The sequence below is a fragment of the Bactrocera dorsalis genome, chromosome 4 (assembly GCF_023373825.1).
Source record: "Bactrocera dorsalis isolate Fly_Bdor chromosome 4, ASM2337382v1, whole genome shotgun sequence".
NCBI lineage: Eukaryota > Metazoa > Arthropoda > Insecta > Diptera > Tephritidae > Bactrocera > Bactrocera dorsalis.
Genome location: NC_064306.1, coordinates 57,433,518 through 57,454,193, shown reverse-complemented (window position 1 = coordinate 57,454,193; position 20,676 = coordinate 57,433,518). Strand labels below are relative to the sequence as shown.

At 35.2% G+C, this 20,676-nt stretch overlaps 2 protein-coding genes across 11 annotated transcripts in view; one reads left to right on the top strand and one right to left on the bottom strand.

Moving 5' to 3' along the window:
• Positions 1–20,676, top strand: part of LOC105230740 (protein scalloped) — a 315,018-nt gene that overhangs the window by 191,308 nt on the left and 103,034 nt on the right. For 2 of the 10 annotated variants that reach the window (XM_049455638.1, XM_049455635.1), the window contains exons 1-2: positions 3,207–4,976; positions 7,619–8,295. The exons of 3 other annotated variants lie outside the window; for them this stretch is intronic. In XM_049455638.1, coding sequence (XP_049311595.1) covers positions 8,145–8,295 — 151 coding nt within the window. In that variant the 5' untranslated portion in view covers positions 3,207–4,976; positions 7,619–8,144. Of the gene's footprint in view, positions 1–3,204; positions 4,983–7,618; positions 8,296–20,676 lie in introns of those variants that run through there. 5 more of the 10 variants (XM_049455645.1, XM_049455646.1, XM_049455637.1 and 2 more) reach the window with 4 other exon arrangements.
• LOC105225714 (AP-1 complex subunit gamma-1) overlaps positions 1–20,676 on the bottom strand; it is a 309,867-nt gene that overhangs the window by 241,281 nt on the left and 47,910 nt on the right. The gene's annotated exons all lie outside the window — the stretch shown is intronic.

The following is a 20,676-nucleotide window of genomic DNA, read 5'->3' as shown; positions in this document are numbered from 1 at the left end:
GCGAAACAGCTGAATTTACAATTTTGTATTATTTCTGCGTTTCTTTTTCTTGCAGTTTTATTTTAATTTTATTTTTATCTTTTTTTTTTACTTTAGTATTTTTTTATTTTTTTTTTTATTAAAAACATGCTTTAAGAACGCTTGTGGTGCGAAGAATATATCTACACATTAGTATATGTGTGCGTAAACGACTACGAAATATTTTCTGAAAAAAAAATTTATAAAATTTATATTGAATTTAAAGTTGTTTAAAAAATACTTACTTTTAAAGAATTTAAGTTGATCCATTTAGAGGTTCCCTCCCTTTACTTTTTTGAGATTTTTTTACGGTTTTCAATTTTTTTTCCACGTTTTAGAAATTTTGCTAAATTATGACTAGTAATTTTAACTAATTATTTATTTTATTTCTTCTCGTTTTAGGTGAGTAAACAAACAACAATAAATATGCTAAGAGTTAATAGCTGTATGCCACCAATGTCTAAAGAACAAATTCCCCAAGGGACACAAATCGGCTAAGTTCAAAATAAAATTTATTAATTAATTAAAAAAAAACTCTCAAATACTACTTTAATAATACGAGTATGTATATTCAAGAAATCCATTATTATTAACTTCCGGGTGCTTAGAAGAACTTACTATATATGAGTTAAAACACGCATAGGTGAAAAATATTGAAATAGTGATCCATTTCGAGGTTCCCTATCATATTTAATGGTGAATGTTAATTAACATTCGAAAAAATATTCTTTGGCATTTATTTTCTGAAGACTAGCTCTTTCAAATATTGTCGCGGCTAAGTCTCAGATTGTCCATCCGTTGACGATGACTCGTGCGAGCGTGTGGGAAGTGTGTCGCCAAGATCACGAACTTCAACATCAGCCATCAAATAGTTCGTAATCATGACGCTATAATGGTCGCCATTGACAGTTACGTTCTCACTGGCATCATTTTTGAAGAAATATGGACCGATGATTCCATTGACCTACAAACCACACCAAACCATTGTTTTTTCTGGATGAAATGGCAGCTCTTGAATCTCTTCAGGTTACTCTTCGTCCCAAATGCGGCAATTTTGCTTGTTTACATACCCATTGAGCCAGAAATAGGCCTCATCGCTGAACAAAATTTGGCTCGAAAACGTCGGATCTTCTTGGAACTTTTCAAGAGCTCATAAAGATCTCCCATACGTCAGTCCGAGTTGCTGCGATCGGCATCGAATCGACTCTACTCGGTCTCCGAGTACACTCTCAGCTATGGCTGCTATATTTTCTTCACTGCGTTCTGGACGTGACCTATTCGGATGAATATTATCCAGTAATGAATGTAGCGTCTCAAGATGGGTGATGGTGTTGCGAATAGCACGCTCAGTAGGCCGATTATGGTGATCATAAGTTGAGTGAAGCGCGTTAAACACATTCTTTACAAACCTCCGTAATAAAGTTGAACGATTTTTAAACGTTTTTCATATGTAAGTCTTTCCATAATGAAATGCCAAACAATACTGAACATTGATAACACATCACATTGACACAAATCAAGCATTATCCGTCAAAAACAGGCTATTGAAAAAAGTACATATACTTGAATCACATGGAATAGAGTGGTTTTGGAACGATATTGGTCAATCTTTCACTAATTTGATGAAGGAACCATAAATTGTTCGCCCATAACCCCAGACGTTTCAGACGAATAGCTTAACGCAAACGACATACTCGTATATCTCTCAAATAATATTCTGTGTCAATAGCTCGGGCCGACGGAAGAAATTCTCATCATTCTAATCTCATCGTCTTACTTTTTGATGATATATCAAAATTTCCTTAAATTCACGAGGTTAGAGTAAGTTGGATTTCCAGACGGAGAATACGAGCATCGCACTTTAATAGACAATCCATTGTGATACCAAAATTATTTGCCAAAAAAAGCCACATGAGGGTCCATAGAGGAAAGTAGCTTTGATCCTCTCCCAAATTCGTTGAGGTGGCTAATATCGCTTCAACTCAATTAGCCCGAATAGCCGTTGGTTACTACCCAAAAAAGCGAAGAGAAAGTATGCAGATTTTACTATAATCCTAGCCTACCTCAAGAAATCTTTAACAATTGACGTTCTTCAAAATATTTAACACCACCGTATGTATGCCTATTTAATAGTGTCCGGTTAAAAAACTTACATTTGCGATGAGTTGAAGCTTGCTGTAAGCAAATCTTGCGTTCTGAATCGGAAAGTCTTGGAAACCAAGAGCTGATTGACGATCAGCGTTCATTGAGCTCATACAGGCCCCAGTTACGCTAGCTCACGAGAGGGAATCGGAGCTACAACTCTTACCCATTCTAACAATGTCGAATCGAAAGTACTCATTCTTACCAACAAATCGGGTTTGCTGTTTCCAAAACCCCGCATCCAAACAAGTATAATCACGAAATAGCTTGTTGTACTTTACAATGAGGCAAACACTCCTTAAATAGTATCGAACGAATTCTTGGACAGTTTTGTACTTCAAAGGTCGGGGATGAGGATACCATCTAGTCATGAATGGAGAAGAGTTTTGGTAGGTGAGGATGATGGAACGACTATCTACACCGACAGGTTCAAAATACATATACTGCGGAGTAAGGCCGTGTATATACTCCAATGATCTAGAAGTCTCTGCCTCTCTCCGGCTATCAAACTCAGCCAGCATCTTCCAAGCAGAAGTACGAGGTATAGAGAAAGCCTGTGCTGTGCTATTGAATAACTATATACAGATGTATCTAATTATACAGAAAGCAACCATAATACGGATAGCCAGACGGACTTGTCCGCGGCCTTTTTAGCACCGGCGTAGTCAATAATTGCAGGTAGGAGGGCATACAAAAACTGTCGAATGGTGCACTAATTGAGCTCAAAGTGGCAGCGCTCTCCCCTACCGTCATATTTAGGTTATTTTGCGTTATAAATTATATTTTTGGACCGACCGGACTTTCATAATGCCCTCGATTTGAAGAGTAATGTATCAAATTTTATGGAAACTTAAGTAAATCATGAAACCTATTGAAGTCCCTAAAACTAGCTTACCTCAAATCGGACATAGACTCTCAAGCTCTAAGGGATAATGCTCAAAACAAGGAAAGAACTAAAGAATAAGTAATCAAAAAGAGCCTCACCGAAACTCACTATGAATAGAACCATTTAAATTGCTATGACCTCAGTTGAGATCATAAACAACATACGCCTCTACAACAACCTACATCCTATACATCGCGTACTCACATTATTCCGGATATATGTTACGTCTTCCATAAAGAAAAATCATAAAACGTTTTTTATAATTTTATTACCATTGTCGTCACACATGCGACATGCACTGTAAACAAGTGCCGTGCCATTGCCGTCATGGCACCTCGATTATACGCACAAATACAAATGCTGTTTATTACGAATCTACACATACATAAATACCTCAAACAGCAACAAATTATTTCTCTGCTACTCGAGGTAATTAACCAAACGAACGATCAATTCGCCTCTCTGCCCATCATTTGGGGCCCAACGTCAGCGCGCGAACATAAATACTATATAGCGCTCTCAGCAACTGTTTACCTGTGCGCTACACTTCGGTACACATTCTCTCGCCCAACTGTCTGCGCTGTTAGCGCGCGCACATTCTTCGTGGCATTCCTCGTGCACAACTAATCGGAAAAATATTCAAAATATTTCTGTCGTTAACAGCAGCCCCAGCTAACATGGCGCGCTCACACTCGTGCTCTTCATTGCGCTCTTCATGGCTATGCGCTCAGCTGCTCTGTTGTTACTCTCCGTTCGCATATTCTACATTCCAAGCATTGATGGGGAGCACAACAGCTGGCCGCAGTTGGTGTATGACGAATCCGCTATGCACTTACCGCCGCCACTCATTGCTCGGGTATGGCGAGTATCTCAAGAACGCAAGTCTCCGCTAAAGTCTACATGATTAATAAAAAGAAGAAAACAAAAACATCATCGCTTGTATTTGTGTATGAGGTAGAGCGCAAAACCCGTTCGGCCACTCCTTCACACCGCAACACCTGCGCGCGCTCTGCCAGCGCGACTCTAAAGTGCGCGCGCGTTCGCGCAACGTTACTCGGTGGGCCGCAAACGGCACCGCGCCGCCTCACTTTGTCTTGTCTTGTCTTGCCTGCCGCCTTACCCGTATGTTTGCATTTTCTTGTGTGCGCTTTGTTTTTCTTATTCTTGCCCGGTCTCCAAACAGATACCCCACTTGTTTGACTGCTTCCCGCGCGCGCCATTGCCACTAACAACGCGGCGCGTTCTCAGCGCGCTGTTTTGCTGTGATGCTTGCTTCTTGTCATTCGTCGCTTAATCTTGACTCTTTGTGCTGTTATGTTTTGTTGTGCTTGCGTGTGTGTGTGTGTGATTTCTCGGTCTATTGTCGCGGCGTTGGAGCTGCTGGCTCTGTCTGGCCGACTGGCTCACTGGCTAGCTGCTGGTTCGCGTTTGCTTTGGGCCCTAATCACTGCCGCTCGCTCAGCGCCGCATTCAGTCTGTGAGTTTCTCTCGATTCTGCGCGTTGCGTACACTCGGCTCGGTTCGTTACGACGATATTTTTTGCTTGCTTGCTTGCGCTTTGCAGAGTTTATGATTTGATTTGTTGTTTAACTACAAAGTGCTCGGTGTAGAAAAAAGTTTTTCAGTGAATTTGTGATTCTTCCGCCTTGCAAATTGTAGCGTTTTCGGTTGTCGGCTATATTCTAAACCGAATTAGGACGGACGCGTCGTGGTTCTTAATTCTCCGTTTGCCATAAATTGAAAGGGAAAAGAAACGTGGAACGTAGTGTACGCACTTGAAAAATATAAGAAAGCCAATTAATGAGAAGTAAAGAAAGGAAAAATTGATCGACACTCCCACAGTGCTTTTCCCTATGCAATATATTTGTTTGTCGTCGCATTTGCAACGCTCGTAAAAGGGAAATTGTCGTCAGTTCGTGCAGTTTTCAGTGTGAGTGTGAGTTTATATGTGCTTTTCGTTGTTGTTGTTGTGCTACGTAATTATTAAAAAAGAAACAACTTGAGGAAGAAACGAAAGAAGCAATCAAAATCCATTGATCTGGGTTACTAGCCGCACACACCTCAAATCCAATTGCGCGTCGCGTCACGTCGCAGCGCTGCACAGCAAACCAAACCCCGATTCCCATACGAACCCATTGGAATTATACGCAAAGCCAGCGCAAAACGAAAAAAAATACAAAAAATACATGCAACAACTACAAGTAGTTCTTCGAACAGCGATCGCGAAACGCCAAAAAGTTTCTCGTATCTCTTCGTTCGTCTTTACAAATTTACATTTATATATGAGACACACACACATATCTACATTTTTAGAGTGCCATTGCATACGTGCGTGCGTGCGTTGTTTCACCAGTTCTTCGCCCCTCTAATCGCGCCTGCTACACACACACCCATTTGCGCCCACTTCAGAACCCCCCACCCAACCGCCAACTAGCTGCTGGCACCAGGCATCGTCGCTAATTTTATCGTTGCCATCGGCACGGTTTGGCGGCGTCGGCGTCATCATCATCATCGTCGTAGTCGTCGTCGTCGCTGATTCTAACCGAAGCAGGCACAGGCGACTGACGCAAACGGCGCTGCTTGCGTCACCTAACAAGCAACTATCAGTGGGCATCAGTAATCGCCGCTACAGCAGCGTCGCAACGTCACGACGTCGCTTGCCGAAAGAACTTTTTGTGTGCTGATCGGGTTCGGTTTGTGACTGGGACGGGTTCTTCAGTCGGCGACGTGCCAAAAAATAAAACAAAAAGCGCTAATAAATGATGGTGTATGCATAAAAATAATGTGTGCTGCTCATATGTACCATACATACATATGTATTTACATACATGTTCTGGCGTGTATGTTTGTCAATTTGTGCTTTGCATAGGTGTATGCGCTTACATTGACTATAGCCACAGCATAGAGACAGTGAAAATGTGAAAATGATTTCAATTAAGTGGACATTAATATTTTTAAGAATGGAAAAGCAAAAATAAAAATAATTTTTTATTAAAAAAAAATACAACAAAATTTTACAATAACAAAGCTTGTAATATAAATATTTGAAAATATTTTAGGGATGGAATAAAATGTGAAATAAAAAAAAATTAAAAAAAAATAAAATAAAAATAAATTATAATAAATTAAATCAAATGGAATTAAATTAAATTAAATTAAATTAAATTAAATTACATTAAGTTAAATTAAAATTAAAAAAAGGAAAATAAAAATTTTTTAAATTAAAATACGCAAAATAAATTTTTAATAAAAAAAAAATAATTAAAATTATTTTTAAAAATAAAATTTAAATTTATACTAAAATTAATAGAATTTAATTATATTAAGTTCTATGAAAAAATAGAATAACATTAAACTAAATTAAAATTGAAATTCAAACCAAAATTAAAATGAAAAAATTTAATTAAAATAAAAATTAAAAATAAATTAAATTACATCAAACTAAATTTAAATTAAAAGTAAAAAAATTATAATTAAATTAAATTAAAATTAGTACTGAAGCTAAAAGTAAAATTAAATTTAAAAATAAAATATAAATACAAATAAATATGAAAACTAATTATCATTAAATTAATTACTACAAATAAAAATTAAAATAAAAGTTAATCTGTGCCAATAAATAAAAAAAAAAAATAATTAATTAAAAAAAAAATTTAGTAAAATTTAATAAACTCTAAAACGTTCTTAAATCAAATTAAATTTTTTTTAATTAATGTATTTTTTATCTTTTTTTTTAATTTTCTTAAATTAAATTAATTTTTTTTCCTATGCACATATTTTGTTTTTTGTTCTCATATTTTTTTTTTATTCAGTGCCAGTAATTTTTATATTTGTTTTTATATATTTTTGAAATTTTTAATTTTAAATATTTATTTTTTTGCCTTAGTTTTCATATATTTATTTTATTTCTACTTAATTTTTTTTTCTTGTTTTTCAAATAAAATTTTTTTTATAGTTTTCATAATTTTGCTAATCCAATCTCTCTGTAAATTTTTGTACGAAGTTTTGTTTGCACTTTTTAATTAATTTTTTTTAGTTAAATTTTTTTTTAAAATTTCATGTTTTGTTTTTAGTTCAGTCCCACCATAAGCATTATAAAAAGTACCAAAATACTGTTATTAATGTTTTTTTGCATTTTTTAAGATTCTAATTTTTAATTTTTTTTAATTATAAAATATTTTTTTCTTACTATGTATTTTTTTTATAGACTCTATATTGTAATTTTTTTTTAATTTTTGTTTTTTTAACGAATTTTTTTATAATTTTTAATTTTTTTGAATTCACTCCTACTGTATTTTTTCTTTTTTGGATTTTTTTATTTTTTATATTTTTTTAATTTTGATTTTTTCTTTTTTAATTTTTTTTATAAATTTCGTATTTTTCTTATTCTGTCCCACTGTAAGATTATAAAATATTCATTAACAAATGACAAAAATTTTGTGAATAATAAAACTAACCGTACAACAGCAGTTGGGGCAATTTTAATTACATATTATAATTCAAACATTAAATTTGCTTTAATTAATTGGAAAAATTAGCAAAATTTTAATTTACAAAATTCTATTTTCCAAGTTACAGCACATAGCAACTGCGTTGATACTTACCGAATTCAGTAAAAAAAATATATCTAAAATATCGTAATTAATTTTAACGACCAAATGAAGTGTTGCCATATTGAAAGTTCGTATTAACAACTCACAAATCTCTCCAAAAGTGCCAAGTGTTAAAAAGTGATTAATAAAATAATAAAAATACAAATAAATATTTTTGAGTAATTCGAAAGCAGCTTCGTTACATATCTAAAAGAATATAAAAATACATACAAAATCACAAAGTGAGAAAAAAAATTTAAAATAATTAATACTCAAATTAGTAACGAATATCAACGAGCAAAAAAAAAATCAGCGCTCAAAAAGTAAAAGTAAGAGGGCTGCCACTAAACGAAACAACTACAGCAAAAATAGCAACAAAATAAAGGAAATAAAATATATTCAGTTCAGCGCTGCTCGGCCGCCTTTTTACCTGTTCGTATAGCACTTCGTTGCTACGTTCGTTTGTGTGATTTTCTCCTGCTCCACGCTACGTATAAACTGGCTGCATGAAAAACATAACCAGCTCCAGCACTTGTGGCAGTGGTCTGCTGCAATTGCAAAACAATCTCAGCAACTCGGCGACCAACACATCGACCATCGTCGGCGGCAGCGTTATCGACGACGAAGACGCCATCCTGCACGAATCAAAACAAAAAGGTTTGTTGTTGTTTTCATTACGAACGCCTTACTTGGCACTTGCAACTCACTTACAAATGCTTCAAGTCATGCCACAACTTCTCTATGTAATGTTGAAAGTCTGTATGTTTGTATGTGTAGATATGTATGCATGTATACATACATATGTATGTAGGTGTGATTGTGTACGAAGTGAATTGTATTGATTGACTGCCTGACAGTCTGACTGTTTATTGATTCAACTGCTTGCTGCAACAAGACGCCTAACAGGGCAAGACGACACTCTCCGTCCAGTCCGTCCGTCCAGTCTGCCACTTAGCTCTAATTTTGCATCGCTCCACTTCGTTCTAGGCTGCATTGACTGGCCTGGCCATTTCTTCTCTGTTTGTTGTCTTTGCTCGCATAGCCATTTGTTGACTATTTTTCTCTCTTGCCACTTGCCTCTTACAACTCTTTGTGTAATTAACCAAGTTCGCCTGTTTTTTCACGTCTTCCATACGGTCACTCGTTGTCTGCCGATAAGCATCCGTCCTGTCTGCGCCTACTGCGCTGTTATTTCACATCCGCTTCGCCTTGTCAAGTTGTTGCCACTAATCAAGCCATTTTTGCTATACAGACAGGGGTTTTCAACCTCTTTAAAGCGATATTAGTAAGAGCATGGAGTTACTGATGATGGTCTGCAAAGAAATATGGTTGTTTTGAGGCGTCTGAAATCTTGGAATCTTCCGACACTCTTTGAGATCCAATTCTTTAAGACTACGTCTGTAAAATGATCGAAGATGTCAATAAGGGTCCATCAGAGTAGTTTTTTTCTTCCGGATGTAGTCTATGATACTCTTTGACTGACTTCCAACATGGTAAAGCTATGTCTGAAAACTTATCGAAGAGATCGATAGATGTTCCTTTGAGAGGCAGGATGCAACTTAAGAGAGAAATATTGAAGGGTTCTAAAAACTTTAACTAATTTCTATATGGCTCTGTGAATTTGTTGTTCTTTTGTAACATAACTTATCAGCAGCACATTATTATTAGAGCGCAGTCATTATCCGGTTATGACTTCGTCTTTCGCTTCGATTAAGTCGATTTGACAACTCTGTAAAGTTTATACTAATTAAGGCGGCAAGCAAGCAGCTATAAATATAAATTTCTCGAAAAACCAGAATAGCTTGTAGCGCAACCGACTCCTAGGAACATCAAGAGGTCCTTCCTTAACTACCTCGACGATATAAAACAATACGCCGACCAGACTTTGGACGCAACAAACTTCAGACATGCATTGACCGCTATTTACAGTGAAGCCATAAACACCTTCACCGACTCCCTCTCAGTGAATGGCGTGGCCATCTCTTTGCATGCCCTGCTAACCCTACACATCTGACAACCTTTTCCCTTTGGTCCGGCCCCATGGAAACAGCACGTTTCCTGGGCCTACCGTTGGATGACGTCGACGATAATGTATTTGAACCTTACCTTCCTAACTACTAGGAACTAGATAACCTTACAACAACATAAATTGCTTGAGGGAACTTTTATCCAGAGGCTACTCTAGAGCTGTCATCAGCAGTTTTTAACATTTTTTAACCCCAAACTTCTATAATCTCTATTTGAACGTTGCCGATTTTCTTAAATTCCCTACATTCGAAGGCTTCAAAGTAGTTCTAAGAAAGTTTTATATCTATTATATATCTTGATTTCGTGAATCTCGGATTGAAATTGTTGCCTATGTACCTGATCATCGTTTTAATACTTAAAAAAATGTAATGTCACCCTAAATGTAGGCAATGATTTGGTATAAATAAATTAAATTATAAGTAATTAGGGATAATACAAATTTGTCGGCTTGGCCGCCAGTATTTACGTTGCACTAGTCCCTCAATTTTTGAGATATCGCTCTAAAATTTTGTAAACATCTTTTTCTAACAAAGAATTGGCTTATTTGTCGAAAACGCCGATTTCGGACCACTATAGCATATAGCTGTCATACAAACTGACCGATCAAAATCGAGTTTTTGTATGGAAAACTTTTTTATTTGACGAGATACGTTCACGAAATTTTACAGAAATTATTTTTCAGAACAGCCCTACAAACTCCGAATATATTGTTCAGATCTGAGCACTATAGCATATAGCTGTCGTACAAACTGACTGATCCAATTCAAGTCTTTATATGGAAAACTTTTGTGTTTTATATTGTACCCTCACGAAATTTCGCATAAATTAATTTCCAAGGTAGACCTACAATATCCGAAGAAATAATTCAGATCGGTCAACTATAGCATATAGCTGTCATATAAACTGACCGATCAAAATCAAGTTTTTCTATGGAAAACTTTTTTATTTTTCAAGAACAAAAAACAAAATTTCGGAAAAATTATTTTCCAAGACAGTCCCACAATTTACGAATAAATTTTCGAGATCGGATCACTATAGCATAAAGCTATCATACAAACTGACCGATCAAATCAAGGTAAAGATCTTTTTAACCCTTACTTGTATGCCAACAAAAACAGCTGTGAAATACTAGCTTTAACTTTTTTGCAGCCAAGTTAGTGTGTTTGCTTTTTTTTAATTTTTTTATTTTTAATTTCTATAATTTTTTAATTTTTTTAATTTTTTTTTAATTTTTCTAATTATTTTAATTTTTTTTTATTTTTTTATATTTTATTAAATTTTTATTTACTTTTTAAAGTTTAATTTTTTTTTATTAATTTTTTTTAATTTATAAATTTTTTTAAATTTTTAGAGTTTATAATTTTTTTTTTAATTTTTATATTTTTTTAATTTTTTTTTATTTTCTTTTTAATTTCTTCAATTCTTTTATTTGTGTTAACCATCTCCTTCCACACAGATTTTTCCGCGAAACTAATGATCTTCTCAATCACGTCGCTTAGTCACCCTAATCGCTACATACCTTTGCCATTTCATAACTAACAACTACTTCGACTTTATCGCGTTTAGCAAAAGCACTTCGCATTAATCTCCCAGCAGCAGCTAATCATCCGCAACAATTCTCGCTGATCGTTTTTTGCCTTTAAGCCAATTCTACTGCCAACACTTCAAGTGTCTTCTTAGTACGTTTCCTCCTTTCTTTTGCTAGTTTAATTTAACAGTTTTTTCACTGATTTTTATCAGCATTCGGATTGAATGAATTAATAAGTTCAGAGTCGTAATGTGGCGGTAGCCGGTTTGTGATACCTATAAGTGCTATATATGTACAAGTATGTGTGCAGTGTCTAGCTGTGTTAATATGTATGTAAATAAGTCGTTGGGTTCGTCATAGCGCTCTTCTGTTGAGCGCACACATTTTCCCGTATTTATATGCCAAACAGGTAAGCGCGCATGCGCGTGTATTTACGCACTTAACACAATGCGCGCTTATTAAGACGCACCAGCAAACATGCTGGTACTTATATATGCATATAAAACATGCAGTTAAGCTTATATATGTATATACACATATACATATGTATATCAATATATGTTTTTTATGCCGATCGCACATCAGGTTGTTGGGTTATGTTTTGACTAACTCGTTTGCGTTTTGCTTTTTTTGTGGCGACCACTTTGTTATCTCGTTTGTATTTATTAAGTTTGTGTGTTTTTTTCCTCACGCAACATGTTGTTGGCTCTTTAAGCCGTTGCGCTTCGGCTCGATACTGCCCTCTGTCGATAGCTGAGCTTTGTTGTTGCCTTTGTTTTGAGGCCTGTTCACCTTCTTTTGGCGCTTACAAGCATATAACTCCAGTTTAGCTCCAGTTCCAACTCTGCTATCAGTTGCATGCAGTTTCAGCTCGAAAGCGCTCTCTTTTTTGGTTAAACTGTTCTTTATACCCTGAAAGGAATCGATGTGGCCACGCCATACTCTCTCAATCTGTATATACCCTCACTAGTCCCTCATTTTTTGAGATATCGATCTGAAATTTTGCACACGTTCTTTTCTTCTCAAGCAGCTGCTCATTTGTCGGAACCACTGATATCGGCCCACTATAGCATATAGCTGCCATACAAACTGAACGCTCAAAATTAAATCTTTGTATGGAAAACTTTTGTAATTTACGAGATATCTTCATGATATTTGGCACAGATTATTTTCCTATCCAAGGCTAAAATATCTTAGAAAATTTTCCAGTTCGGACTACTATAGCATATGGCTTTCATACAAACTGAACTATCAAAATTTAGTGCTTGTATTATGGCTGCCATACAAACTGAACCATCAAAATTAAGTACTTGTATGAAAAACTTTTTTACTTGACAAGATATCTTTACGAAATTTGGCACAAATTATTTTCTAATCCAAGCGTAAAATATTCTGAAGAAATTTTCCAGATCGGTCTACTATAGCATGTGGCTGCCATACAAACTGAACTATGAAAATCAAGATAAATTTCTTTTTTTGGTTTAATTATTGAATTCAAAACTTTTTCTAGGAAAAAAGCACAACCCTATTTATTTCTCATATGATTTAACTTTAGCTTTGTTCCATTTTCTATTTGAGTTTTCTCGTTCGTCATCGTTGCCAGCGTGCGAGCTCGTAATAGCGACGTATTCAAGAAGTTGCTCCAACCAGTTTAGGTCTTCTTGTTTGCTCATTGCTGCTTGTATTTTGTGGTCTTTATGTTTGTTGCTATTGTTTTTTTCTATTTTTTGCTTTCTCGTTTTGTACACTTCTTGTGGTTAACGACAACTTTTGTTGTTGTTGTTATCATGAATTTTGTTGTTTTTATTATGAATGCTGTTGTTGTTGTTATGAGTTTTTTATTATTGTTGTTGTTATTTTGAATATTGTTGTTTTTGTTTTTGTTGCTGCCATCATTGTTGTTGTTGTTGCTATTACTGCTGTTGTTGCTGTTATTGTTATTATTATTGCTTTTGTTGTTTCTTCCATAACTGCTTGCGCTTACTGACTTCATAGCCAGTCGCCAAGCACACCTTCGTCGCCGCATGAGCTTAATTCTGTATTATGCTTGTAGATATCTACACACATACATATAGATATCTACACACATATATATACTTAGTATAAATGTATGTGTTTTTGTTGTGGTTTGTCGCTCGGCGCTCAATATTTTGTATTTTTACTCACTTACTTAACATATTCATTCGTCGTTGTTGGACTGGTTTTGGACTGGCAGCCTCTTGGTACCTCAGACTCCACACTGCAGCTAAATACATAAATACAATCACATGTATACTACATACATACTATACATATGCACACATGTACGCACACAAATACTTAAATTTGCTTTCCTGCCCATTCGCGCGTGTGTGTGTTGTCTTCGAGCTCGAGCGCCATCGTAAAGGGTTTCAGCTTGATTAAGCCTCTCCGCGTGTCCAGTTGCATTTACATAAAATTTCTCTTTATTTTATCTTTTTGTCCAATTCATTACTACTTTTTTCCTTTGAGTGTGTTTTTTCCGAATTGTGTCATATGTTTCGTTGTAATTGTTTCACCATAATCTCTGCTTTCTTTCATCTCGCAATTGGCTTTTAATTTTCAGGCTTCTTTTTCTCCTCCACTTGCCCAGCAGGTCTCGTTGTGTCTACCTGATGTTGCAGTGCACTTGTTGCTGACGCTTAATTCCAGATTTAAATGTCATCACTTACTTGTTTAACCCATTTTCGTGCTGCCGCAAGGTGCTAATGTGCGCTCCTTTCACTTGAATCTGGTTTGGGTTCTTCCTTAGAATTGTTTCAGCGCCTTTTGCTTTTTGTTCTTTCTTATTTCGCACACTTTTGCATTTATTTTTACATTTTTGCTTTCTCTTTTCGGCTTCCTTTTAAGCTTTTTAATTTGATTGCGTGTGATCTTACTGTTAATGCCTTGGAAATTAAGCTTTCGTTGTAGCTGTGTCGTTTGGAATGATCGATTTGTGGTTTATTATCTTAAAAGTTATCATTTCGTATCAGACCCATTTTATTCTCTCGACAGAACTTGTCTTTAAGTTTGGAATATTGTCAGATCTCTGTTTTTAACTTGTTTGTTCTTTGAGCTTTCCTAAAATTTATTTGGTATTAGAGAACTCTTATGTAGCTGAAATCAAAGAGATCGAGTGAACAGTTAGAATTTAAGTGAGAATTTTTCCTTTTTTATATAGTATATACATATATGAAATTCTTCCTCACTTACTTCGTTGTTTTTTGGTGATTTCCTGGAAGGACGATCTTTAATTCCACAGATTACTAAATTCAAATATTCTCTTGCTAGATCACAAAAAAACACTTTCATTTCTTACTGTCATCCAACATTGATTGCTATAAATCCAATCTAAGAGCATGAATGGCAGGTTTCATTGGGTATTGTTACCTTGTTGGCTTCAGCTGACTTTTTATCATATCATATATTGGTTTCTTATAGGGTTCGTCGTAATATTGAACTCATTTATTTTTTCTAAATGTTCATTAACTTGGGATTCTCTGTTGGTACTATCAAGAATTTTTCGCATTTTTGAGCAATGAATTTTTTTAGCAACGGAATGCTTTTTGGCGGAAATATAACGGAGAAATTGTGAAAAACAAATATCTTGTGAAGTTTTAGCACGATTTGCTGACTATAAAGTCCTAAGATTTACTCAAGAGATCGCTATAATAATTAATGGAACTTAACTAATGTTTGAAGTTCAAAAATTGCCTATAATTTGAATCCCCTTAATTTGTTTCTATAAAAACTATGTGAGGTTAGGCTAATCTGGTAGGCCAATAAGCCACCCATAGACCAGTTTTGATGCTTTGCGTAGTCAGATGGAGTTCAGTTGCTAAGCTTGTGAAGAGTACTCAGACTTTATGACTCAAATTTCAACGGACTCTGTGGCCTCAATATCGATACCTCTTTCAGTGTATAATATTTTGGGGACCCAAATGCTTATAGCGTATTCTTGCCAATGTGGGACTGATGCCTTGCACTGTACATTTCTTGCAGTCTTCTCGATCTTTCAGTCCCATTCTACGGTTGTATGTCGCCACATGTGGCCAATTAGTATTTCGATCATGTTCCTACAGTCTCTTCTATCGTTTGCCAATAGGAATTTTGTGTACTTCCGATCTACCAATTTGCACATGACTTTTGCAGTTTTGGACTCAGGTAACTCATTCCATCGGGTTTTGATTTTCTTTACCATGCCTCTGTCCAAATCGTCGTATAGACAATGCATGAGTTTGTCATTACTGATCACGTTTTCGGGTGTTAGCCGCACATCATTCTCGGCAATCTCGTCCAATATTTCATTGTTCTCGATGCCTTTGTGGCCTGTCACCAAGTGGAAATGAAGTTGTCAGCTTATGGTTGCTGCTAGCTTCCACTGCTGTCTTGCTTCCCAAGACACTTCTGACCGATATGCGGTATGAGGTTACTGCCTTGATTGCCGCTTGACTGTCGAGTACATTAGAGGCCAACTCCGCGACTTTCGCAATAGAAAAGACTTCAGCTTGAAAAATACTGCAGTGATCAGGCAACTTACTCTATACCTACACATAAATAAATTCAAAGGATCTATAATTAAATATTAAAAGTCTTTGCTCTCTGAAATTATTATCCATGCAATTGAAATGTTGCCTACATTTGGGAACATTATGACACTCTTATCAAAGTCGCACACCAAATGGTTTAAAAGGTATTTTTACCTTATTCGCAAATTATTATTAAATTTTGTTTTTTTTCTTATTTTTTATAAATTGTTTTTACTTTTTATTTTTTATTATAAATTATTATTCAAATTAATATTTAATATTCTTTTTATTTTTTTTTTACATTTTATTTTATTTTACCTTTTTCCTTTTTTCAATTCAATTCATACCTCTCATACCCTTTTCAATTCAGCTTTTAACTCACATTCAATTGTTTTAACTCCACTCTGCATAACCGATTGACACTTCCGGTTATAAAACTCTAGTTTTCGGTTAGTTAAATTAGCCTTATTTTCCTCAAGCCATTCACGCTCATTCTAGCTACTTCTTATCTACTTTTCACATAGTTATATTTGTTTGTGCGCGTATTCACCTCACCTCACCTGACATTTGTTTGCAATTTTGTTGTTAACATTAGGTTTTGTGTTCTTGTTTTTGTTTTGATCAATTATGTTCCATATTATGCTCTTTCTATTGCCTCTTTTCCCTTGCACTTGTGCGCCGGCCCCTTTTCATGAAGCTAACTCACTCTTAATGGTTGTCGTTTTGTTTGCGCGTTCTGCTGAGGTTGTTGTTATTGTTTGTTTATATGTTTTTTATCGCTTGCGGGCTGATAAGAATTGGGCTTGTTGATAAGCGCTTTGAAAGCATCAAGTATCGCATATACAAAAACTTACATACAAACATAATTTGGTACGAAATTAGATTATTAATATGAGACAAATTAGTACATAATTTTTGGGTGAATTACTAAAAAAAGATTTTTATAATTAAATTGCACAAAATTCGAAATACAAATTTTTAAATCAAACTTTGACCTTTAAAATATATAACGGTAATTAAATGTTAACTTTTTTCTCATTTTATTATAAAAAATTGAACGTAAAAATTCTAAACTCCAACTTTGACCTATAAAAATAATAAAATATTTTTTCATATTTATATGTATTTGTCATCCAAAAATTTTTCTTTCAAATTATTTTTTTCCAAATTATTATATTAACTCTTCAAAAAAATATTATAAAATTCTAAAACAAATTAAGAGCAGCGATTAAAAGGCCAAGCATCTAACCCACCGCCTAATAGTCGCGGCAGTCTATAAATCATCTGATTATCACCTGTCAACCGGCTAGCATGCAATATGCTGCAGGCTCTTTAGCAAATTGTTTTTGATTTTTGAAATTTATTCGCAAAAATTGCTTTATTTTGGTATTAAATTGCTTAGCCATTAATTTCTTTTGACCTTAAGTGTGAACTGAACGATAGCAAACAGACAGATTTTTTTATGTTAGACTGAATACATTCTCATAAGTATGCTAACTATAAATTAGTGCTTGATTAATCTGCTATAAATTTTTGTTATACATATCAGCTGATTTCAGAAACGCAAACAAAGCGGCAGGTTTGTGTATTAAAGACTTATCATACTCATATCTACTGAAAAATAATCTTAATATCTCAAAACTGTCAATATGATGAAACTTTTCTATCTGGATTTTTGTCATATAACTAAAATGTTGCCTACATTCGGGCGCATTGTAATGCTTTATCAAAGTCACACACCAATTCAAAACAGCTTTATCCGAATCTCGATCGTTATGTATGCCCTTACCTGTTTTCTTGTGTTGGCTGCTGTTAAGTTTATCGTCGAGTGTTCGATGGGGCCCTATAGCGCTTCTTTTACAGCCCCTGCTACTTCTTCTTTTGTTGTAAGTGAGTCGAGGTCTCTTATCTTTATTCTAGCCTTAGATTTAAGTTCGACAACAGTTGCAGAGTCTTGAAGGGTGGTCTTTAGTGGCTCACAGAAGCTGGCTTTTGAAGCCTGTCCCACTCCCAGCTCTAGTAGTACGGCCTCGGCTCGTTTTTTGCGGGTATCTTTGATCTTAACTTCTGTCTCTTTGAAATTTACCGTGCTACGGATATTTTTAAGGACCTCTGCGTAGCGATTGTCTTCTGTTGATTTAGTGATTACTGCCTCTATTTGTCGTTTAAGACTTTTTATGCTCTCTGACTAGCAGCTATGTATGTTCTTCCCTTTTATGTGCTTCCTCCGTCGTTCCTTTATTTGCGTGAGTCTTCTTAGCACTTTTAGGCATAACTTTTTCCCATTGTCCGTCCTTTTCGATTCGTGGTCTCACAATTTCTCGAGACTCCACCGGGCTTGTCACCCGCTGCTTCGAGGTTATTGACTCTGGGGTAGATATTCCCGTCTTTTCTTGTTGTTGTTGCTGTTGTAGCGGTAGAATTCTGCCGAGTTGCCAGTCCTTGGCCGGATAAAAATCCGGGTCCGTTCCGGTTACGTAGACCCGACTGTCGTGGGAACGGTCCCCGTCTTTTCTCGTTTTCTACGATGAGCCGGTTTCTACGGTAACTCTTGATTACGTCGAAGAATTTACCTAGCTGTGCTGCCCCGTTCTTAACCTCCATGCTGACGTTCTTTTGTTCAGTCTTCCGCCGGAGTTTCCCTTGGCGTTATTTTTTCTCCAGTTTTGTTGGGTTATTTAGGAGTGATGGTAAGTGTAGGGGATCTAAGTATCCTACTAGGTCTACGGAAGACGGTCCTGAATTTCTTGTCTTGGCCATTTTTATTTTATTGTTCTTCCTGTTGTTCCTTCTGTTGAGGTTTTCTTCTTCTTTTGCGATTTTTTTTTGTTGTTTTGGTGTATTCAGTTTGGTTCAAATGGGTCTTCGCTTTAATATGTAGAGACTCCTATATCCGTACATACCCGTTTTATCGCCGAAATCGGGGGATGATATTCAAAATCCCAGCCTTTTATTTTAATTTATTTTTTCATTTAACTCTTTTATTTTTATTTTTTACTTTTATTTTATTTTTGATTTTTTTTAACTAATTTTATTTTTTAAATTTTTTATTTTATTTCGATTTTTTTATTTTACTTTATTTTATTTTTGTTTATTTTTAATTTTTTTTTTAATTTTTTTTTCGATTTTTTATTTTACTTTATTTTTTAATTTTTTTTATTTTTATTTTCAATTCTACTTAATAAAATAAAAAATATATTGAACCAGCAGACAAGGTAATTTTTATTTATCGCATTTCACATTGAAAATGTAGGTATTAAATTAAATAAAAAAAATTACTCATTGTTGTTATCTATTATCTTTATCAATGTGTTCCACCACTTGATTTCGAAATTAATATTAATACCTATTTATCTACATTGTGGCCGCTAGTGCCGCTCACGCATTGCCCACAAGAGCAGTCACTTCGTAAATAAATATACACACATGTACATGTACAAACGTTTGTGTTCATGTCTTGTTTGCCGCTAAGGTCATCGCTGCCGATCAATGACGCTACAAAAATAGTTCTATACAAATATCAACAACAAAAAAACAGCAACAATCTAGACAATTTATTTATAGCGCATTTATAGAAATTACACATTACAAATATGCGCATATGAACACATATACATAATACATGTGTGTATGTTTGTTTGTATTCTTATTAGAAGTGCTTTAAGTACTTAGTCACAGCGAATTCTAAGTAGCGGTAAAAAGTTTGCTTCAATTCAGACAAAACAAAAAATAATGAATATTTATGTACTTATGTATGTATGTATAAAGTAAGATGTATATTCATATACATATGTACATACATACATATGTATATTCAAGCCCTCTCACTCACACCATTAAAAACATTTCAAAAATCCATGAAATTGAAAACTGACCAGCAACAATAAGTGCATGCCAAACAAAAATGAAAAAAGAAACAATAACAGCAACAGCAACAACAACAGAGCGTGATAATCACATTAAAGCTACAATCATGAGTACTCATAATTCATAATTGAAATGGTCAAACGAGACCAGCAGAACCTTTGAATGCGGCGAGGGCATATTTAGACTGGCGTAGCGCTTTTGTTATCAGCCGCCAGCGGCTAAGTGTCTCGTAGCTCATTAAGTATCAGTGTTGAGCTTTGTTTCGTTACTTAATGCATATGATTTATGACTTGAGGCTAAGCCGCCTAGTTCGAGAGTGCTTAAGCGCCGTTCAAATGCATATGCATGCCGTATATCTACATGTATTAGTGTATATGTGAGGTGTATGTGTGTGCAGCATGTGTTGGTAGTGGTGTTTCATTTGCGGAAGAAACTCGCACGACTTTGCTGTTGTAAAGCAAAGAAAAAGGCAGCAAATAAAATTTTGCACATCCAGGCCTTACTTAGTACTTCGTATATTAAAAATGGATCAGTTGACTAATAGCAAAGAAAAACTTGCGACTTCTCCGTTCTCCGTATAATTTTGTAGAGCACTTTACAGGGCATAAGCTATTCAGAATCAAAGGGAATAGCTCATCATGTGCTAGAGCTTTGCTCAAAGCTTTCCATTGTAAAACTAAACAATAAATGAGTCACGGTTTTTAATGATAGCACTAGAGAGTCTAATCGACAGTAGAAGTGGTTGCAGTTGATGAGTCGTATCCAAAGCGTAAAAGTTATATTGTGTATAGTTTAGGATGCCCATGAAATAATTTTCATCCTCGAAAAAGAGAGAATATTATCAATAGGATCGCTTTTCTTTACAGAGAGCGTTCTCTGGAGCTCTGAGAAAAGGAAAAAGTGACTGTGATCGAAAGCGTGGCGACGTCATTTGACTAAAAAATTGCTATGAATTAGGTTTCGAAACGATTCCGCATACAACGTGTTCTAACGATTTCGTTCCCAGTCACTTTTTCCATTTCCCAGACCTCAAGAGCACACTCGCTGTAAAGAAAGCGGCTGTGTATTGTTAAACGCTAAGAAAGT